The 16,515-nt window shown below is 55.2% G+C and overlaps 1 protein-coding gene across 7 annotated transcripts in view; it reads left to right on the top strand.

Moving 5' to 3' along the window:
* DUSP8 (dual specificity phosphatase 8) overlaps positions 1-16,515 on the top strand; it is a 45,928-nt gene that overhangs the window by 13,723 nt on the left and 15,690 nt on the right. For 5 of the 7 annotated variants that reach the window (XM_064425213.1, XM_064425215.1, XM_064425214.1 and 2 more), the window contains exons 2-3: positions 401-806; positions 6,930-7,068. In XM_064425213.1, coding sequence (XP_064281283.1) covers positions 576-806; positions 6,930-7,068 — 370 coding nt within the window. In that variant the 5' untranslated portion in view covers positions 401-575. Of the gene's footprint in view, positions 1-400; positions 807-6,929; positions 7,069-15,461; positions 15,694-15,746; positions 16,161-16,515 lie in introns of those variants that run through there. The other 2 variants (XM_064425218.1, XM_064425219.1) reach the window with 2 other exon arrangements.

Here is a 16,515-nt window from a genome sequence, read left to right as displayed (position 1 = left end):
AGAAGATTAGGGAACAGGCACATGTGGTCTTTTCTGGTGCAAGTAGTAGATGATGGAGGAGCCATCAGCTAGCAGATTTGGAGCAAACCAGGGGAAGGACTTCTTCAGTGTAATTGGCAAGCCATTCTACTCCCTGCCACTGGCCACTGTGGCTGTTAAATTAAAAGCTGATATGACTTCAAAAAGCAATTAGACAAATTTATGGAAGAAAGTTCTGCTGAGGGCTATTAAATACAAAGAGAAAACCTCTGGCTTGAGCAGCTCTGGAGCCACACATGCCAGCAGGCTGGGAGAACACACCTCATAAGTGTGGCTTGTTGCACCCTTAGGTTCTTCTGAAGACATCCAGCTATCATCCTGCCTAGCTGATGGGTTGTCGTCTCCTTTCTTCTCTTTCCAGGTTCAGCACAATGAGTTGGCACTCTGGGCATTAGCAGCGTGAGGAGAATAGGACGGGTGCTGCCCTGCTCACCCCTCTGCCCTCGCTCATTCCCCTTGGGGAGACGGGTGCTGGCGTCCCTGCCCTGCCCTTCCACCCCTTGCTCCCCACTTGCCATAGAGGGGACTGGCCCGTTATGGCTGGGGACAGGCTCCCACGCAAGGTGATGGACCCCAAGAAGCTGGCCAGCCTCCTGAGGAACGGAGCAGAGGGCACCCTGGTCATCGACAGCCGCTCCTTCGTGGAGTACAACTCCTGGCACGTCCTCAGCTCCGTCAACATCTGCTGCTCCAAGCTGGTCAAGAGAAGGCTCCAGCAGGACAAGGTCTCCATCACGGAGCTCATCCAGCCTGCCTCCAAGATGAAGGTAAGGAATCTGACCCTCACCTTTCCTGGCAGGTGCTCACACCCTCTTCTCTTGTGGGATGCAGACTGGCCTAAGGGATCCTTCCCTCCATCCCTCCAGCCCCAGTATCTGCCAGCATCTCTTTGACACCCTTTGGAGAGCTAAAGTGTGAGCTCATTTGGCCTCAGGGCTGTCCTCGGGGAGCTGTTCATTGCCCCCACCCCACTGACGTGGCTCCTTGCTTCAGGATCCCTCTCCAAGCAAGTCTAACAGGTATATCAGCTTTAGGACTTGTCTTATGACAGCAAACAACCCCCCAAAGCCTTCCTGGAGCTGTAAACTTAATCCCCTGCTAAAAACTCTTCCCCTCCCCTCTGTCATCTCTAACTCCATTCAGGGACATGTAATCCTCCTCCCCTGTGACGCCAGAAGCTCTTATCCGGTGTCATGGCATATTATCTCTCCCAGGCTTCTCTCTATCGCCCCTGGTTAAATAATAGAGGTGGCTCCGAGCCACGGGGCTGGGCGGCCGGAGCAGGGCCGGGTGTCCCTGTCCCTGCCGAGCCGTGGGCTGGCTCCTGCCCTCCTGAGGTGCTGCAGGGGGCTGCCCCGGTGGCTGCCGCCGTGGCCATGTCGCCATCCGGAGGGTGGCTTGCCATCGCAGCCCTGCCAGCTCGCTCCCACCGTTCCCCCGCTCCCGCCTTGTAATTTTATGGCAAAGCGAGGGTAATTCAGGCGATTAATCAAATGCTGGGCCCAGCTGGAGCCATCTGCGTCGTGTGTGTCCCCCCCCCCGCCCCGCCACCCCGAGAAGCCACCGCTGTCCGCATTGGCTGGCGGTGACATCAGCCCGCGGGATCAAGGGGCTGCCGGGCGGGGGGGCGGCCTCGCTCCAATCTGCGGCGGGGATGCTCCGGGCTGGGCGATTTGGAGGGGATTGCGGAGACTGATTCCTGAACGGCTTTGGCTGCTCTTAAATCCCCTGGAGAATAAAGCAGAATAATCAGTTTTTCGCGAGCTGCGAGGAGAGCGGGGCGGCCGCCCTCCTCCCGGCGAGGGTCACCTCTGCAGTGGCCGCCGTCACGTGGAGCGGCAGCAGCAGCACGACAGGCGGTGCGCAAGGGGGAGGAAGAAGAGGAGGATGGTAGGGAAGGGGGGAGCGTGGAAGAGTTAACATCAGCTGATGCCATCCGCCTGCAAACCTGCAGCTCGCCAGCTGCAGTGGAGCAGTGGGCTCCCAAAGGGGCCGGCTGGTCCTTCCTGGCATTCCCTGCTCTGTCCCCATAGAAGGAGCTTAGAAGGATCGTTTTCTCCCTGGATCATTGCATAATGGTCCACGTACTGGCTGGAGATGTGATTGTAACCAGGGATGCTAGGGGAAGAGGAGAGAGGCGTTGCCATCGTCTTTAATTCCTTTCTGCTTCTCTTCTGGATGCGGCTGAAATCCCTCCTGGCACATCCATGGGCAGAAGGCTGCATGTCCCCACTGCTGCTGCTGCTCTGCACAGCCCCTGCCGTGCCCACCGCTGGCTGGCTCCCCCAACACTTGCAGCTCAGGAGTTAATTAAGCTTCAGGACACCCCTGAGAGGTTAAACCACTTGTCCTGGGAAGCTGGAAGGGCATACTGGGAGGGGATCATTGCTGTATTCTCCTCTGGCATAAAGCAGGGCGGGTGACTGTGGCTTGGGGTGTCCAAGCCTTTCTGTGCATGCACTTGTGTGTTTGCCTTTTGGGGTGATGAACTCTCTTCTCGCCCTTTTTCCTTCTCCCCACCTCCCATTGCAGTCAGACTGCATTTTGGGACCCCGAGAAATCAACGTGAGGTGCACAGATCCTCAGAAGGGGATGCTGAAAGCTGATTTAGACCTCTGCCACCTGTGTCATTTCCCTGCCGCCGCTGGTCAGCATCCCCCAGCCCTGCTGTGCCCCTGGCTCCCCGGCTGGCCTGGGGAGCAGATGGCAGGAAGGGTGACATCAGTAGCGCGATTGTCCGGCCCCATTTATTCCTGGGGACGGGCCTCCCGCCCTCCTCCTGTTTCCTGCTCCCGGGGCTGCCGAGACAAAGGCGATGGCAGCGGCGCGGGGCTGCCCGGCAGGGAAGGGCAGCCCCGAGCCCTCCCTCGTCCCGCTCCTCCTCCCTCCAGGAAACAGAGCTGAACCTGCTCATCCCATCCCGGCGATTCCAAGCGTGGTGTTCGCCTCCTGGAGAGGGAGACGGGCTGATACGGGGCAAAGCATTTGGGCAAACCCCACCTGGCCGCCAACGCCGCTCCTCCTGCCTTCGTGCTGGCAGCGGGGGATGGGAGAATTTGTCTAATTTGCTTTTCCCATTGCTTAATCTCTCGTTTTCCGTGTTGCTGTTAAGGAAGGGTACCATTAGCAATGCTTCTGTGGGCTGCAGCTTGGAGTGATGCTGTGGGAAAACGGCAGCTCCTGGCTTTTTTTGGAGCGAGGAGAGGAAAGGACCATTTGGGAGGAAAGAAAAAATAGAGATATTTAAAATCCCTTTCTTTTTTTCAATGAATTATGCTTATGATCCTATGATTGTGGCAACTGGCATAGCCAGTGCTCCCCAAGCCCTGGTGTGGACCATCCTCCCATGGTGCCCAATCTGGGAAAAGCTGCAGCAGCAATTCCTCTTGCAGTCATTTCCCTCCACACAGAAATGGTACCAACATAACTGCTTCTGGTTGGTTTTGAACCCTTCTCCCAGTGCTGACAATAATAGACTCTCACAATAATGAATTCCAATAACAACTGGAATAATTCAGCTCCTCGGTGCAGTTTGGAGAGCAGAGGTTATGGGAAAATCCTGCTTGGGTTTTTCACTAGCATTTCTTTAGGGAAATGTTGAAAATTTTACTTCTTCAAGATCCCCCTGGAAAGTCCACCTCTCAACCACTTCTCACTTCCTGAAGTGGAGCAATCTCCAGAGCAACTGCAGCCATGCTTTGAGGCAAGACAAGGGTCTCTTCAGGTGATGGGAATATTTATTTATTTGCATTAGGAGCTCGGCTGTGCAAGCAGCTGTTTTGCTTGAGGGAAAGCCGGGACTTATTTTTGAGCCTTGTGCCTTGTGCCTGGCTGCTCTTTGTGTTGATGGAAGCCCTGTTATTTCAGTGGGGTGATTCACTGTGTTTTGAAACAATACGTGACTGAGATGTCAGTAGTAATTGGGATAATAATAATAGCTCACTCTTATCTTAGCCTGGATCACCTGTAGAGCATCATTATCCCTGCTTGGCAGCTGGGGAGAGGCAGAGCTGGGACCTGAGCTGTGTTAACCACACAGTGCTGGGGACTGATGTCCATGTGGGAGTTACCTCCAGCCAGAGCTGGGCACAGTGATGGGAGGCACAGGGCTTGGCACAAAGGCAATGAATCTATGGTCTCAGTTGGGATTTGGTTGGAGCTGTTGGCCAAGTGGTCCTGGCTCCTGGCTGGTCATACACCTCCAGCCAGGATTTTAGCAGGAGGGATATTTGTTCATGGGGAGCTGCTCTGGGGCACCTCCAGCCCTGGAGTGGGCCAGCAGCTTTTCAAAGGCATGCGTGGGTTTGCAAGCCCAAACCAACATTTGTCTGGAGCCAAAAGCTTGCTTCATCCTGGCCCTCCTGTCCCTTGCTAGATGGATGTGGGGACTCTGTTTGGAGGGTGATGCCTGGGGTTACTTCAGCAGTTTTGGGGTGACAGCAACTGCTGTGGAAGTGTTGCTTCACAGAAGAATACCTCTGTTGTCAGCTATATCCCTGTCCTATGCCAGCACCTGGCAGAAGCAGGAATCTAGTATGGAGCATCTCTTCAGCTTTACCCTCCTCTGTCCCAGTTAGCTTTTAGCCTCCCTATGTTTAAAGCCAGAGATGGGGCATTTCAGGAGGGCATGAGATTAATGGGAGACCCATGTGCTTGATTAAATGTCTGTGTCTTATTTCCCTTTGTGGTGAGGAGCTGGGATGCCAGTGCATCCTTGTATGCTCCATGAGGGCTGCTCAGGACCTTCCTGCAGGTATACTCACCCCAGAAGGCCAGGTATTTATTTTCTGCAGCCAGGCCATGTGAGGCCAGCACTTGTTTGGCATTTACATTGAGTGAAACCTTATAACTTTAATAAGATGTAAACCGTGTTGCACATCTCTGCCGTCGCGCAGCAACCCTGCAGCAATGGCCCAAACAAAGCCTTCCCGTGTGGAGGGAACACTAAATCCTATTGTGGGATAATGCTGCTCAGCCAGAGCTCCTGCAGCCTCCTCATGCAGGACTGTGCAGCTGAATGAGCCCCTACTCCACCACAGAGTGGTTCCCGCCTCACTGTGCCTTTGGGGAAAGATGTTTTTGCTGGCATGGGACTTCTGGGTGAGAACTGGGTGTTTGGGATGTGCTAGGGAGCCTTGAAGGGCTAGGCAGCTGCTGAGGTAGGTTCCCAGTTCTGAACCAGCTTGTCAGCCACCGTGTTTCCCTCCAGCTGTGCTTGGATGACCTCCCACAGAAGTCCTGCGTCAGGATTGGCTGAGGAAAAGATGCTGGAGTAGATCCTCATCTGGCTTATCTCAGGTGGCTCCAGTCATTTTTCAGTGTCTTATTTTAGAATTCCCATGTCCTTTTCTCTTCCCTCTTATCCTGCCCTTTCATGCCTCCTGTCATCCTGCTGAGCCGTGGGGCCAGTTTGCCTTGCAGTCCCTGGTGCCAGGCTGGGGCCAGGTGGGTCCCTTGAGCCCCCTCCTGGAGCACAGCTGTGCGTGGTGTCCCGACGGGGATTCCTGCTGGTGCGGGGCTGTCCTTCCGCTGCGGCGCGGAGATGTGATGAGCTCAGCTGAATCAGGGCTCCCTGCAGTTTTATTTGGATGGTGCTCACGTTGCTGAGCAGGGAAGCACCTGCAGCAGGGTGTGAAAGCAGCATTAATAATGACAGCAACCCTGAGCGAATCCGCTCTGGTGGTGAGACAGGGCTTGGCAGTGAGACAGCAAAACGAGGTGGTATCCACCTTGTTCAAGTGGTCTCCTAAAGACACTTTGGAGAGGGCTTGGCACAGGGTGGCCAGTGGGCAGCTCCAGCACTAGCTGCTGAGAAGAGAGCAGCTTGCACACATTCCCTCCTTCCCTGCTTGCTGCTGCCTCCCCTCCTGCCATGATGTGATGGATGTGCCTTACCCTGCCAGCTGGAAGGGCAGGCGCTCTCAGGGCAGGTGTGTGCCATACACCCAGCTCTTCAGCAGATGAGCTGAGCTATGCTTCTGTGAGGATTTTTATCTCTTTTTGGTGCATGGACCTTCAGGCAGGTGTGGGAGTGTCAGGCTGTGCCTTGAGTGCTCTCATTGCAATCCAGTCATCACCAGGCGTGGGGGGACTCCTGCCTGGAGGTTATCCCACCATCTCCCCTGCCCCAGTTTATCCCTGCAGTGGTGGGCAGCTAGGTGCAGTTTGTGGTATGTAAAATCACACGAGAGCAGCCCAGGAGCTCCTTCCCCTCTTCCCAGTTTATCCTTGCACTGTGCAGGCCCCAGAACACATTACAAAAGGAAGAAAGAGCATCACCCAGAGCATCCACTAAGCAAAAAACCAGTTTTTCCCTCTTCTTCGGCCCTTAGGGGTGATCTGTTTGGGGTGACATGTAGTGGCATGGTGTCCCCAGGCTGAGCCCTGATCCAGCCCCTGCTGACTCCAGCCACAGCACAAAGGCTGTGCTGGCAGCACCTCTGTCTGCAGAACCACTCCCAAATCCCTGTGTTCTTGTCCTTGTGACACCAGCCAGGCTGAGGAGGAGTGTCTGAGGGCAAAAGCTGGCTGGGGAGGAAGTGGTGGAAGAAGTCATGGTGATTTCTGGGATGCAGTTAAGTAACAGCTAGCTGAGGGTGGGAGGTGGGAAGGAGTGACCCTCTTTTAGGTAGGATGCTCAAAAGCACTTGTAGTTGGTGAGAGTGTGCCAGTGGGCAGCTCTACCGACACATTCACCTGCAGCCAGGGAGCAGAGTCCCAGCCTGGCTGGACACTCCATTTGGTCGTTAAAACCAGCTTGTGGAAATGATGTGGAGCTGGAATTTCCTGCTTGTGTGACCACTAAATTCAGCTTTGCTTCCCATGGTGCTGTGGAATCCTCAGTGCTCAGCCCATTTCTCTGATGCCCGTTTTTTGCCGCTCCCCTGCAGGTGGAGGCAGAAGACCACCAGGACGTGGTGGTCTACGACCAGAGCACACGGGACGTCACCGGCTTGGCTGCTGACAGCTTCCTCTCCATCCTGCTGGGCAAGCTGGACAGCTGCTTCCACAGCGTCTCCATCCTCACAGGTAGGAGCCCTGGGTTACCACTGCATCTCTAAGGGGCACTCATGCCTTAGCCTGGAGTGACAGAGCTGTGGCTGTCTGTGTCCATGTGCAGCCGCTTCCCTGGCCACCAGTGGCTGTGGTGGAGGAAGGCAGCCCTGCAGGCAGGCTGAGGAGGCTCAGCCCAGGCTGGCATCACTGGGTCTTCCCCATGCCTTCGTTCCTTGCACTGTCCATCTCCCTGCCAGCCAGGGTGAATGAAAGAGGAGGGTACAGAGGAGCTGTGGTGGCATGGATCCAGCCATCCAAAAGCTGCCCTTTGTTCTCCCATCCCTGTGTTGCTTCATCCCTGGTCACTGTGCCAAGGACCAGACCCGGTTCAGGCACTCTGCTCCCTCTTGCTGCTGTTAAAGGGAGGGCAGGAGAAGAAATCCATGGATGTACTGGAAAGGAGAAGGATGGCAGGGGCAGAGGGTCATTCCTGAGTGAGTCAGGGTCTGCTGGAGATGATGTTCTCCGGGCACAAATGTGCAGGCAAGAGGAGGCACGTGCTGCCCTAATTACAGCCCTTCTGCAGCGAGGCAGGTGACTGATGAATGAAAAGCTCCAGCCCAGCAAAGAGAAGAAGAGAAAGGCGGGGAACTGCCTGAGGGAGAGCTGAAGATGCCTTTGATTCCCCTTGGCTGGGACAGCCAGGCATCTGCTCTGGTGGCTGCCTGCCTTTGAGCTTTCTGCCCATGGATGGTGGGCAGGCACTGCCCAGTGCAGCCCCTCAGTCCCACTGGGCTCAGCCACGCTCCTGAACAGTGCCAAAAGCACAGAGATGGGAATCACCTCTGTCCCTCAAGCCTGTCCTCATCCTGTGGGAATTGGGTACTGCTTTGGGGCTGAGGCAGAGGGTACCAGCCCCTGTGCCCTGGGACACCACAGGCATGCAGGGAACTGCCACATCTCCAGAGTGACAGACCCTGGGAGAGGGTAATTGTGGGGGGGAAGGTAGCATGGGCAAGTGGCGTTCAGGGAGCCCTGCCCATGCAAGGCAGGGGTAAGTGCTGTTGAATTAGAGCAGCGGCATTGTGGTGGGGAGAGCAGAGCAGAGAAACAGTGGGATTAAACCCCCTGGCCCTGGGTTGTACCAAAAAAAACAAGCAGGGACTACATGAAATCATGTTCAAGCTAATTATTGTGGCCTGGGTTGCAGGAGCTCTGCTGAGGCCAGTGTTGGAGGATGCCTCCCTGATCTGTCTATGGCAGTCCCTGGCCTGCCTCAGTAGCTGTCCCTGCAGTTCCAAGGTCACTGTGGCATAAACTAGGGCACAGCTTGGCATGTGGTGCAGGAGAAGGAAATGGTAGATTCAGCTGCATCTGGGAAGGAACCCGCTTAGTCATAGGGATGGGTCAGGAAATAGCCTTGGGGGTGTGACCCTGGCACCCCCTAACCCGCTGCCACTTTCCCAGGGCTGGGTGAGGAGCAGAGCTGTGTGCTGGCTGCAAACCCCTGCCCTCACCACTGAGTCCTCCTGGAGCCAGACAGGGCTGCGTGAGGTGTCCCTGAAAACCCCACAGCCTTTTCTTGCCTTAAGGCCTGGGGGAGCCTCGTAGTGCCAGTGCCCCCCAGCATGCACAGCACACACCAGGAGTGTGCCACCCCTCAGCCATCAGCATGCCACCAAACCCCTGCCAGCAAACCTGCTGTCCCCCACTTGGGCACACTGCTCCATCCATCATCAGGACAGCCATCTCCATCCTCCTGGGCTGCAGGAACCCCAGGCAGGAGTGTGGGTGTGCTAGGCACCAAGCAAAGCTCAAGCCTCCCAAATTAAAAGCGCAGCAGGGCCTCAGCCTTATGTGGAGCACTGGCCACCAGCAGGGGGAAAAACTGGAGCTGAAATGTAGAACACTGGGTCATGGCGGCGTGTTTCACGTGGAAATCATGACTGGAATGGCTGTGCAGAGCATCCAGGGGAGGCTGGGCACACTTGCTGACAGGCACAGCTTCCTCCTGCCTGCGGTGGGCTGGTGTAGAGACAGCTCTGGAGTGCTTGGGGGGTCCAGGGCAGGATGTGTGAGTGGGCCTGATTCTGAACCCTTGCCCTTGTGGGGTTTAACCCCTCGGTCTGTCCACTCTGGCCTCAAGCACCTTGTCCTGCCCCAACCCCTGTGGTGTCTCAGAAGTGCCTGAATTCTCCTTGCAGGTGCTTTGTGATCCCAGTGGGTTGGCAATCCCAGAACTGGGAGACTTTCAGCCTGTCCCTCAGTGGGTGCCGTTACCCCAGGGAAGCTGTCCTGAGGGTCCCCAGTTGCATGTGGCAGCCCTGCACAGCCCACAGCCCCTCTGTGCTGCCAGCTCTCTCAGCCCCAGCAGGTGCTGGGGCCTGTGCCTCCGTGTCCCCATCTCATGCAAACACCAGGCCTGGCTGTTCCTGCTCCCCTCCAGGCCAGCAACCTTCTGACCCTTGAAGCAGCTGATGGAGGCTGATAGGTGAGGACAGGGGAGCTGGGGGCGGCAGGATTGGTGCCAGGGACCCCTCAAGGGTTAACAGCCCAGAAGCTGTGATTCCAGTGGCTGGCAGGGAAGAATCTGAGTCAATTATTCCCAGTCTTGGAAATCATCAGCTTCTCTTCTTTTTTCTTTCTTTTTTTTTTTTTTAATTGTGTAAGTATAAATAGTGCTGCTTGCTGCCCTCCATCCGTGGGAGCAGAAAGACTGTTGATTTATATGGTTTTCCTGACATCACATGAAGTGGTGGAAAACTGAATGGAGCCAACATTTTTCCTGCATTACGTAATGCCCCCTCCCTCCCAGCCCAGCTCTGCTATTCCTGCAGGAGCCTGACTGTTCTTTAACCTTTGTTTACTTCAGCACAAACCCTTGCTTTTTTGCTTTTTTTTTCTGCTTTTTTTTTCCATTTTTTCCTTTTTTTTTTTAAATTTTGCTATATTTTTCCTCCCTTATTCTTCCCCTTTGTAACCACCCGCTTGGTTTTTATTAAGAGGCATTATCTGCTTATGAAGCAGCAGCAGCAGCAGCAGTCTGGCTCCATTGCTCCCTGACAGCTCCCATGTGCCAGCTCTGGAATGGGAGCCTGTCCAGAGCTGTGTGTGGTGCTGAGCTGGTGGGTACTGAGCTTCACCAGCTCCTCTCCCTTTGTCCAGCTGCAGCGGGCAGTGTGGAGATTTTCTTCTATTCAGTGGCTAAAGCGACAGCTGAGGGCTTGGGATGCTGGTGCAGATGATGCTCAGTCACTCATCCTGTCCCTGCTTCTGGTCCTTAGGCTGAGCACCGGGCTTCTCCCTCCTGCACTCAAAGCCATGTGCCAGCTGGAGATAAAACCAGGATGGCAGTGGCGGCCCCACAGCCTGGGGTGCAGGGCTTGGGACCCCCCTTGCACGGCAGAGGCTCCTTTTGCTCAGTTCCATGTGCTGGGGGAGCGTCTCCGCTGCCATATCCTGCTCCGACCTGAAACAGGCCCCTCAGTTGCGTTCTGAACTCCAGTCATGAGCTTTTCATCTGGCTCGGGAGCGCCTGTGAGATCATCTTCAGCGCCCCCCCTCCCCCCCTTTTGTACCAATTCTTCAAGGAATGTTTAAATTTTCCAGTCCTGTTCCTTCTAAATTTGGAGCGTCTGTTTACTCCCAGGATTCGGAAAGAATGTAACAATATCATCAGCGACAAATCCCTCCCAGCCCTTCACTCGCCATCCTCCTCAGCGAGCAGGCTGGCCGGGACCCAGGTCCTCTCCAGGCCGGCGGTGCCATGGCCCTCCAGCACGGCTGCAGAGACTTGTCATTGCATGGCTGCAGTCATCTGGGTGGCGGCTGAGATTCTGGGGATTTTGGGGAATCCACCAAAGACAGGTGACTGTGCCGCAGGCAAAAAGAAGTAGCAAGAAAGGAAAGGGGATTTCCATTGCAGGAGCTGACTTGGGCTGCCCAGGCATGAGTGGGTTTAGCACTGAAGAACTGGCTGGAATTATTTTAGACACAAGGACTCAGAGATAGATGATTTTAATTAAAAGGAAAAAAAAAAGCCCTAAAGTCAGAAAGAAAAAACACTTTTTTTTTTTTTTTTTCTGTATAGGGACAGTCCTAAAAAGAGGTTAAGCATCAGGGTGACTGAACATGGCTTTGCTCATCCTTGGCTGAAAATTCCGTAATGCTTTCTCGTGTCGTGTTGGTGAGAAGCCACATGCCAGCTACACATTCCCTTGCTGCCTGCTCCTTTTGAAACATATTGGGCTGGAGCTGCTCTGGAGGGAAAGAGAAGATGAATGAAAAAAGCCAAGCTAGGCAGGTGGAAAGCAGGGCAGAAGCAGGGCAGAGCAGAGGGGCTTGCCTTTAGTCCAAGTCTCAGAGGCTGGAGTGGCAGCATGTGTGTCCAAAGGTTGTCATGGCATATGCTGTGGATAAAAGCTTAGCAGGATCCAGAACCAGGACTGAGGTATCTTTATAAACTCAATGTAAGAAAAAAGAATAAACTAAAACCTAAGGAAGAAAATACCCCAAATATCCACGCATTCATCACAGAATCACAGAATATTCTGAGTTGGAAGGGACCCACAAGTATCATCAAGTCCAGTTCTTAAGTGAATGACCCATACAGGAATCAAACCCATGGGTGTCACTAGCACAATGCTCTAACCACGTTAGCAAATCTCAGGGTTTATCAGTCACAAGCTGTCTGATGGGAGTGGGGAGGCAGGACCTGAGTGCAGCTGGTGATTTGATGGTCATGTTCCTCATCACCCGCTCTGCACAGCATCACACTTCACCTGTTGAGTTTGGGCTGTCAGTGTGTCTGCTGGAGACACAGCATGTGCAGAATGCACTAGCTGGTGCGTTCTGTCCCCTGACCCCAGCACAGCCTCTGCTCAGGACATGGGCCTGAAGGTGCCCTTGGAGGTCAAGCATTCGGGCTATTTCAGGTACCCTCGGGCTGTAATGTCTAAGAGCACTTGGGGACTTGCTGGCATGAATCTATCAGATGTACCTACAAGATTTTCCTTTAAGTCTGATCACTGTCTCTGAACCTCCTGCAAGCACCTCTGTCCACCTGTGACCATCTCCATCCCATAGCATACTGTGATGAACCCAAAGAAGCAGATGCTCAGCTAGCAGGAGTGTGGGTATGAGTGAAGAGGGTACAGGAGTGGGATGAGGCAGGAAAAAGAGCTCCCACAGGACTCTCAATTTCTTGCTTTTCCCAGATTTTTGGGATTTTTGAAGAACCAGCTTTGTAAATAATGTGAATGGGGATTCTGGTTGTTGTTCATCTAAAATTGCTGACATGATGGTCAGGAATGGAAGAGGGGTAAGAAGGGCTGTGCAGGGGCTTACATCCAGCTTTTCTTCAGGGTGTAAGTGGTGAGGTGCATGGGGATTACCTGTGGTGGTGTTTTTCTTATGACTGTCCAGAGGACTGGAGGTAGTATGCTGATACCAGCCTAGAGGGAAAGGCATTTTTTTAAAAAATCAAACCAGGGTTTGTGATTTTTATAATCCTGGAGGTTTAGGTAAGTCTCTGAACCTCCCTTCCTCTCATGCAAAACATCCCTGGAGGAGCTGCTTCCTTTCCTACAGCAAAGCCATCTGGGACCACTTTAGCCAGGGCAGGACTGTGTTTTCTTGCCCTCTAGCCCCTCTTCAGTGGGTGCTGGCATCCAACTTCAGACACCCAGCCTGGCGGGTGCCCTAGGGAGTGCTCCCAGTCTCCTCAGTCCAGAGGTGGAGTAAGGTGCCCCCTTCTCACCCTGAACCACAACCAGGAGATGCCTGGGAGGCTTTCGGCCCGGCGGGACCAGTGACTGCATCCCTGGGAGGGGTTAAGCCAGGTCATGTATGTGCAGGGCTGATTGTATTCCAGACCTATGCTCTAAACCTCCCTGTTTAGCAACGCTGTCGTCAGACAGCTTGTTTTCCCGATTCTATAATTACCCTGAGGAGCTTCCCCTCCCCCTCTGGCCGTGTTTTTTAACCATTGGACCCAGAAAAGGCAAGCAAAAGGGTCAAAGGCAGAGTGGGACAGAGGAGAAGGGGCGTAGGGAAGAGCAGCCCTCTGATTGCTATGCCTTAGAAAACTGCTGTGTAATTTCATTTCTCATTTCTGGAAGGTCAAGGGGAGGAAGGCAACTTCCCCAGTAAGAGATCCTCATGGGCAGGGGCCACTGCCCAGTTACAGTTTCCTTCCTTTTGAGAAATCTGCCTCCCCTCATCCGCCTCCCCCTTCTCCCTGGGCCTGTGCTGCATGCTTGCAAAAGGTCGTCACTGGCAATTATTACCAGGTCCCAGTGCTGGGTGGAGAGAGGAACCACTGGCCCTGCCCAGCTGGGCTTGTGCCAGGCTATAGGCGCTGTCCTGACAGGGTATGTGGGTGCTGGACAGGGACTCATCCTGCTCCCTGCTCTTGCAGGAGGATTACATGAGTCTCTCCAACCCATTGCAGCAGATGTTTTTCCAGCGAGTGCTGTGGCAATGAGAGTGAAGTGAGGCTGACTAGGCTGGGTGATGCACCTCTTGTCTGATAAATAGGGGCTGGAGGCAGGATGGGTGACATCCTGGCCAGGAGAAGCACCTGGGAAAAAGGGACAAGGGGCAGCAGCTGATAAATGGAATGTATTTCTGCACTATGGATGTTGTCTTTTATCTCTCTGCTTGCCAGCTGCCCCTGCCCCAGGTGCCAACCCCTATATAGGTTTTGGCAAAAGGGTGCAGAAAATGGGGAATGGTGGCTGCAAGTGGCATCTCCATGTGGCTGGGCTTCACACTGGTGGAGGAAGGGGAGTGCTGGTTATCTGTGCTCAATTGTCTTTTGCTGAGGATCAGAGGGGTGTGGGACACTGGTAAGCCTCCTGCATTGAGGTCTATTTGGAGGTGGCGTGCCCAGCTTCCTGCCTGGTGCTCCCAGGAGCTCTGAACTGAAATCTCAGTCCAAACACATTGTGAAGGACACTGGCATTACCAAAATAACTTTGACCAGGGCTCTTGGAAACCTGAGGAAGATGGACAACCAGAGGGGCAGTGAAAAAAGGCAAATTTTGTTTGTGCATCTCTTTGTCAGGGGCAGGTTGAGTATTGCACCCCCTAATTCACTACATGCTTCCTGCAGCATCCCCCTTGCCCACTGCCCCTGCATGACCCAGTGACCCCAGCAGAGTGACTACGTCCCCCCGGTAGACCCCAGCCACGGCCACCAGAGCAGGTCACAGCTGGATCACCCCCCAGCACGGATAGAGCACTGCTGGTGCAGTGGCAGTGGGACACAGAGGGATCTCCATCCCTGGCCGGCGTTGGCACTGGCCACCAGCATCATGCGCCCTCCCTTGTAGTGACAGTGGTGGCAAATGTGGGGGACCACACATCCCCCTGGGGACGTGCTGTGGTAGTCACTTCCCGAGCATGGCTTGTGGGGGAAGGCTGCTTCTCTCTTCCAGCCTAGTTGGAGCACGCTTTGAATTTTATCCAACCTCTGACCCACATCTGATAATAATCAAACCATATTTGTTACAACAACAAGGCTCGTTAGGAGGCTGGCTCCGCTCGGGGTGGGGGGGAGGAGACAGCACTTAGTTAATGCCAATGACCTCATCTCATGTGATGTCATTCAAAGGAAAAACACTGAAGTCACTCACATATGGCTCAGCCTGGGGTTTTTCAGCCCATAAAGCTTCAGATTTTCAAAGGCACAATACATGTCCCCCCCCTCTCTCCCCCGCTTACTATAATCCTGAATGATTTTCTGGAGGCCTGGGCTCAGAGCAATAAACTCGTAAGGAGCTGTGTGGAGATGTATTAAGGAGTTCTGCGGGTGGGAAGCGGGGGACAAGTAATTTTCTCCTCCAGAACAAATGCAAAGAAGAAAATACATCACTCCCTGCCTGCTTCAGAAGCCCCTAGAGATGGATAGACCCCCAGTGAGACCAGGAAAGGCTATTCCTACATGTCCCCTCTTGCTGGAGTTTTGCACAGGAGGAGGCTTTGGCAGAGGGTACATCTCCCCCAGACCATGGTCCTGCTTTGCTGGGAGCAGGCAGATAACTCCATCTGACATGGCCACGTGCAGGTGTGAGCAGCCCAGTGCCAGCAGCCCCTTTTCCTGCCAGCTCTTTGGGACCTCTCCAGGATGAGCATCCTCCTGGGTGATGCTCTCAGTGGAGACGTTAAGGGGCAAGATGAGCTCGACATTAGGGACCTGCTGTCATGTCCCCAGCTCTGCCCTGCACCAAAGAGCCCCAGAGAAGTTATTTAGTCTTTTGTGGCTCAGTTTCCCTCTTGGGGAGGCACGTTGGTCCTGCCAGGAGCCGCAGTGGGGAGGAGGTGCAGCCGCGGGGTGCCTTCACGGTACGAGGAGCGGCAGGGAGCCGGGATGGAGTGTGGTGCTGCATCCCCGCTTCGTTGTGGGGGTTTGATCGCACGCCGCCCTGGCAGGTGCTAAAATGAGGTGTGGGCATGAGCTTCCTCCCACCACGTTCCCGTCCCCATATTATGTGCGCGGGGCCGAAGCCGGCGCGGAGCAGCGATCCATCGATCCATCTCCCGCCGCGGCCGCTCGCTGCGGGGGGCTTCGGGCGGCCGAGAAAATCGCGGTTGCGCCTTTAAGCGGGGAGCGGAGCATATGTCAGCCCGGCGTTGTGCTGCGTGTCTGTGTGCTGAGTAAGGAATGCGGCCGCATGCCTGACCCGTTAGCTATGAGCGCGGTACGGGCGCGCAGCGAGCGCGGCGGCGGATGGGGCGGCTGCTCCCGGGCTGAGCTCACTCGGGCTGCAGCGGGCGGCGGAGAGGGGGGCGGCCGGGCACAGGGGGCTACGCCGAGCCCCCCTACCCCGCTCGGCTTTTTTTTAATGGTTTTTATTTGTTCAGCCTGAAGGCTGGAGCCGGGGGGAGGCCGGCATTGCTGCGCTGCAGCGGCGCTTTTTTGGGTTTTTTAGTATTTTGTTTGCCCGCCAGCTGTTGTTTGGCGGCGGTGAGAGGTGCCCCCGCGAGCCGCAGCCCAGCTGCCTGGATGCCCGTGGATGTAATGATTGCTCCCTCCGAGGACCAGTTCTGGACAGACATGCGCGAGGGGCAGATGAAGCTGAAAATAAGGGTGCGGAGGATGAAGGAGAGCAGGGACAAGAGAGGTTTGTCAGCCGGCCCGGCGCGATTCCTTCCGATGGGGACGGAGCGGGAAGAGGGGGCTGCGCCGCCGGAGCCCTGCTTTGCCCGGGGGCCGGAGATCGCCTTTGCCGAGCGGCCGGCGGGGAGCGGAGCGCGGTGCTGGCGATACAAAGAGCGCAGGCAGCTGGCGAGCGGGGCGATGGAAGCGAGCGGGGAGCGTGCGGAGGGGAGCGGAGCGGAGCCATGGCCGGTGCCCAGCTAGGGGCGATGTGCGCGGCGCTGGGCTGGGACGGGAGCTGCACGGAGAGGGCAGCTCCTTCAGGCAGGTGAGCGGCTGCCTGCAGCGGGCAGGAGCATCTGCAGCGGCCCCGGCGCTGG

This window comes from Passer domesticus, chromosome 6 (assembly GCF_036417665.1).
Source record: "Passer domesticus isolate bPasDom1 chromosome 6, bPasDom1.hap1, whole genome shotgun sequence".
In the NCBI taxonomy this organism is placed as follows: domain Eukaryota; kingdom Metazoa; phylum Chordata; class Aves; order Passeriformes; family Passeridae; genus Passer; species Passer domesticus.
The sequence above is the reverse complement of the archived record's forward strand: the minus strand, read 5'-3'. Positions and strand labels throughout refer to the sequence as shown.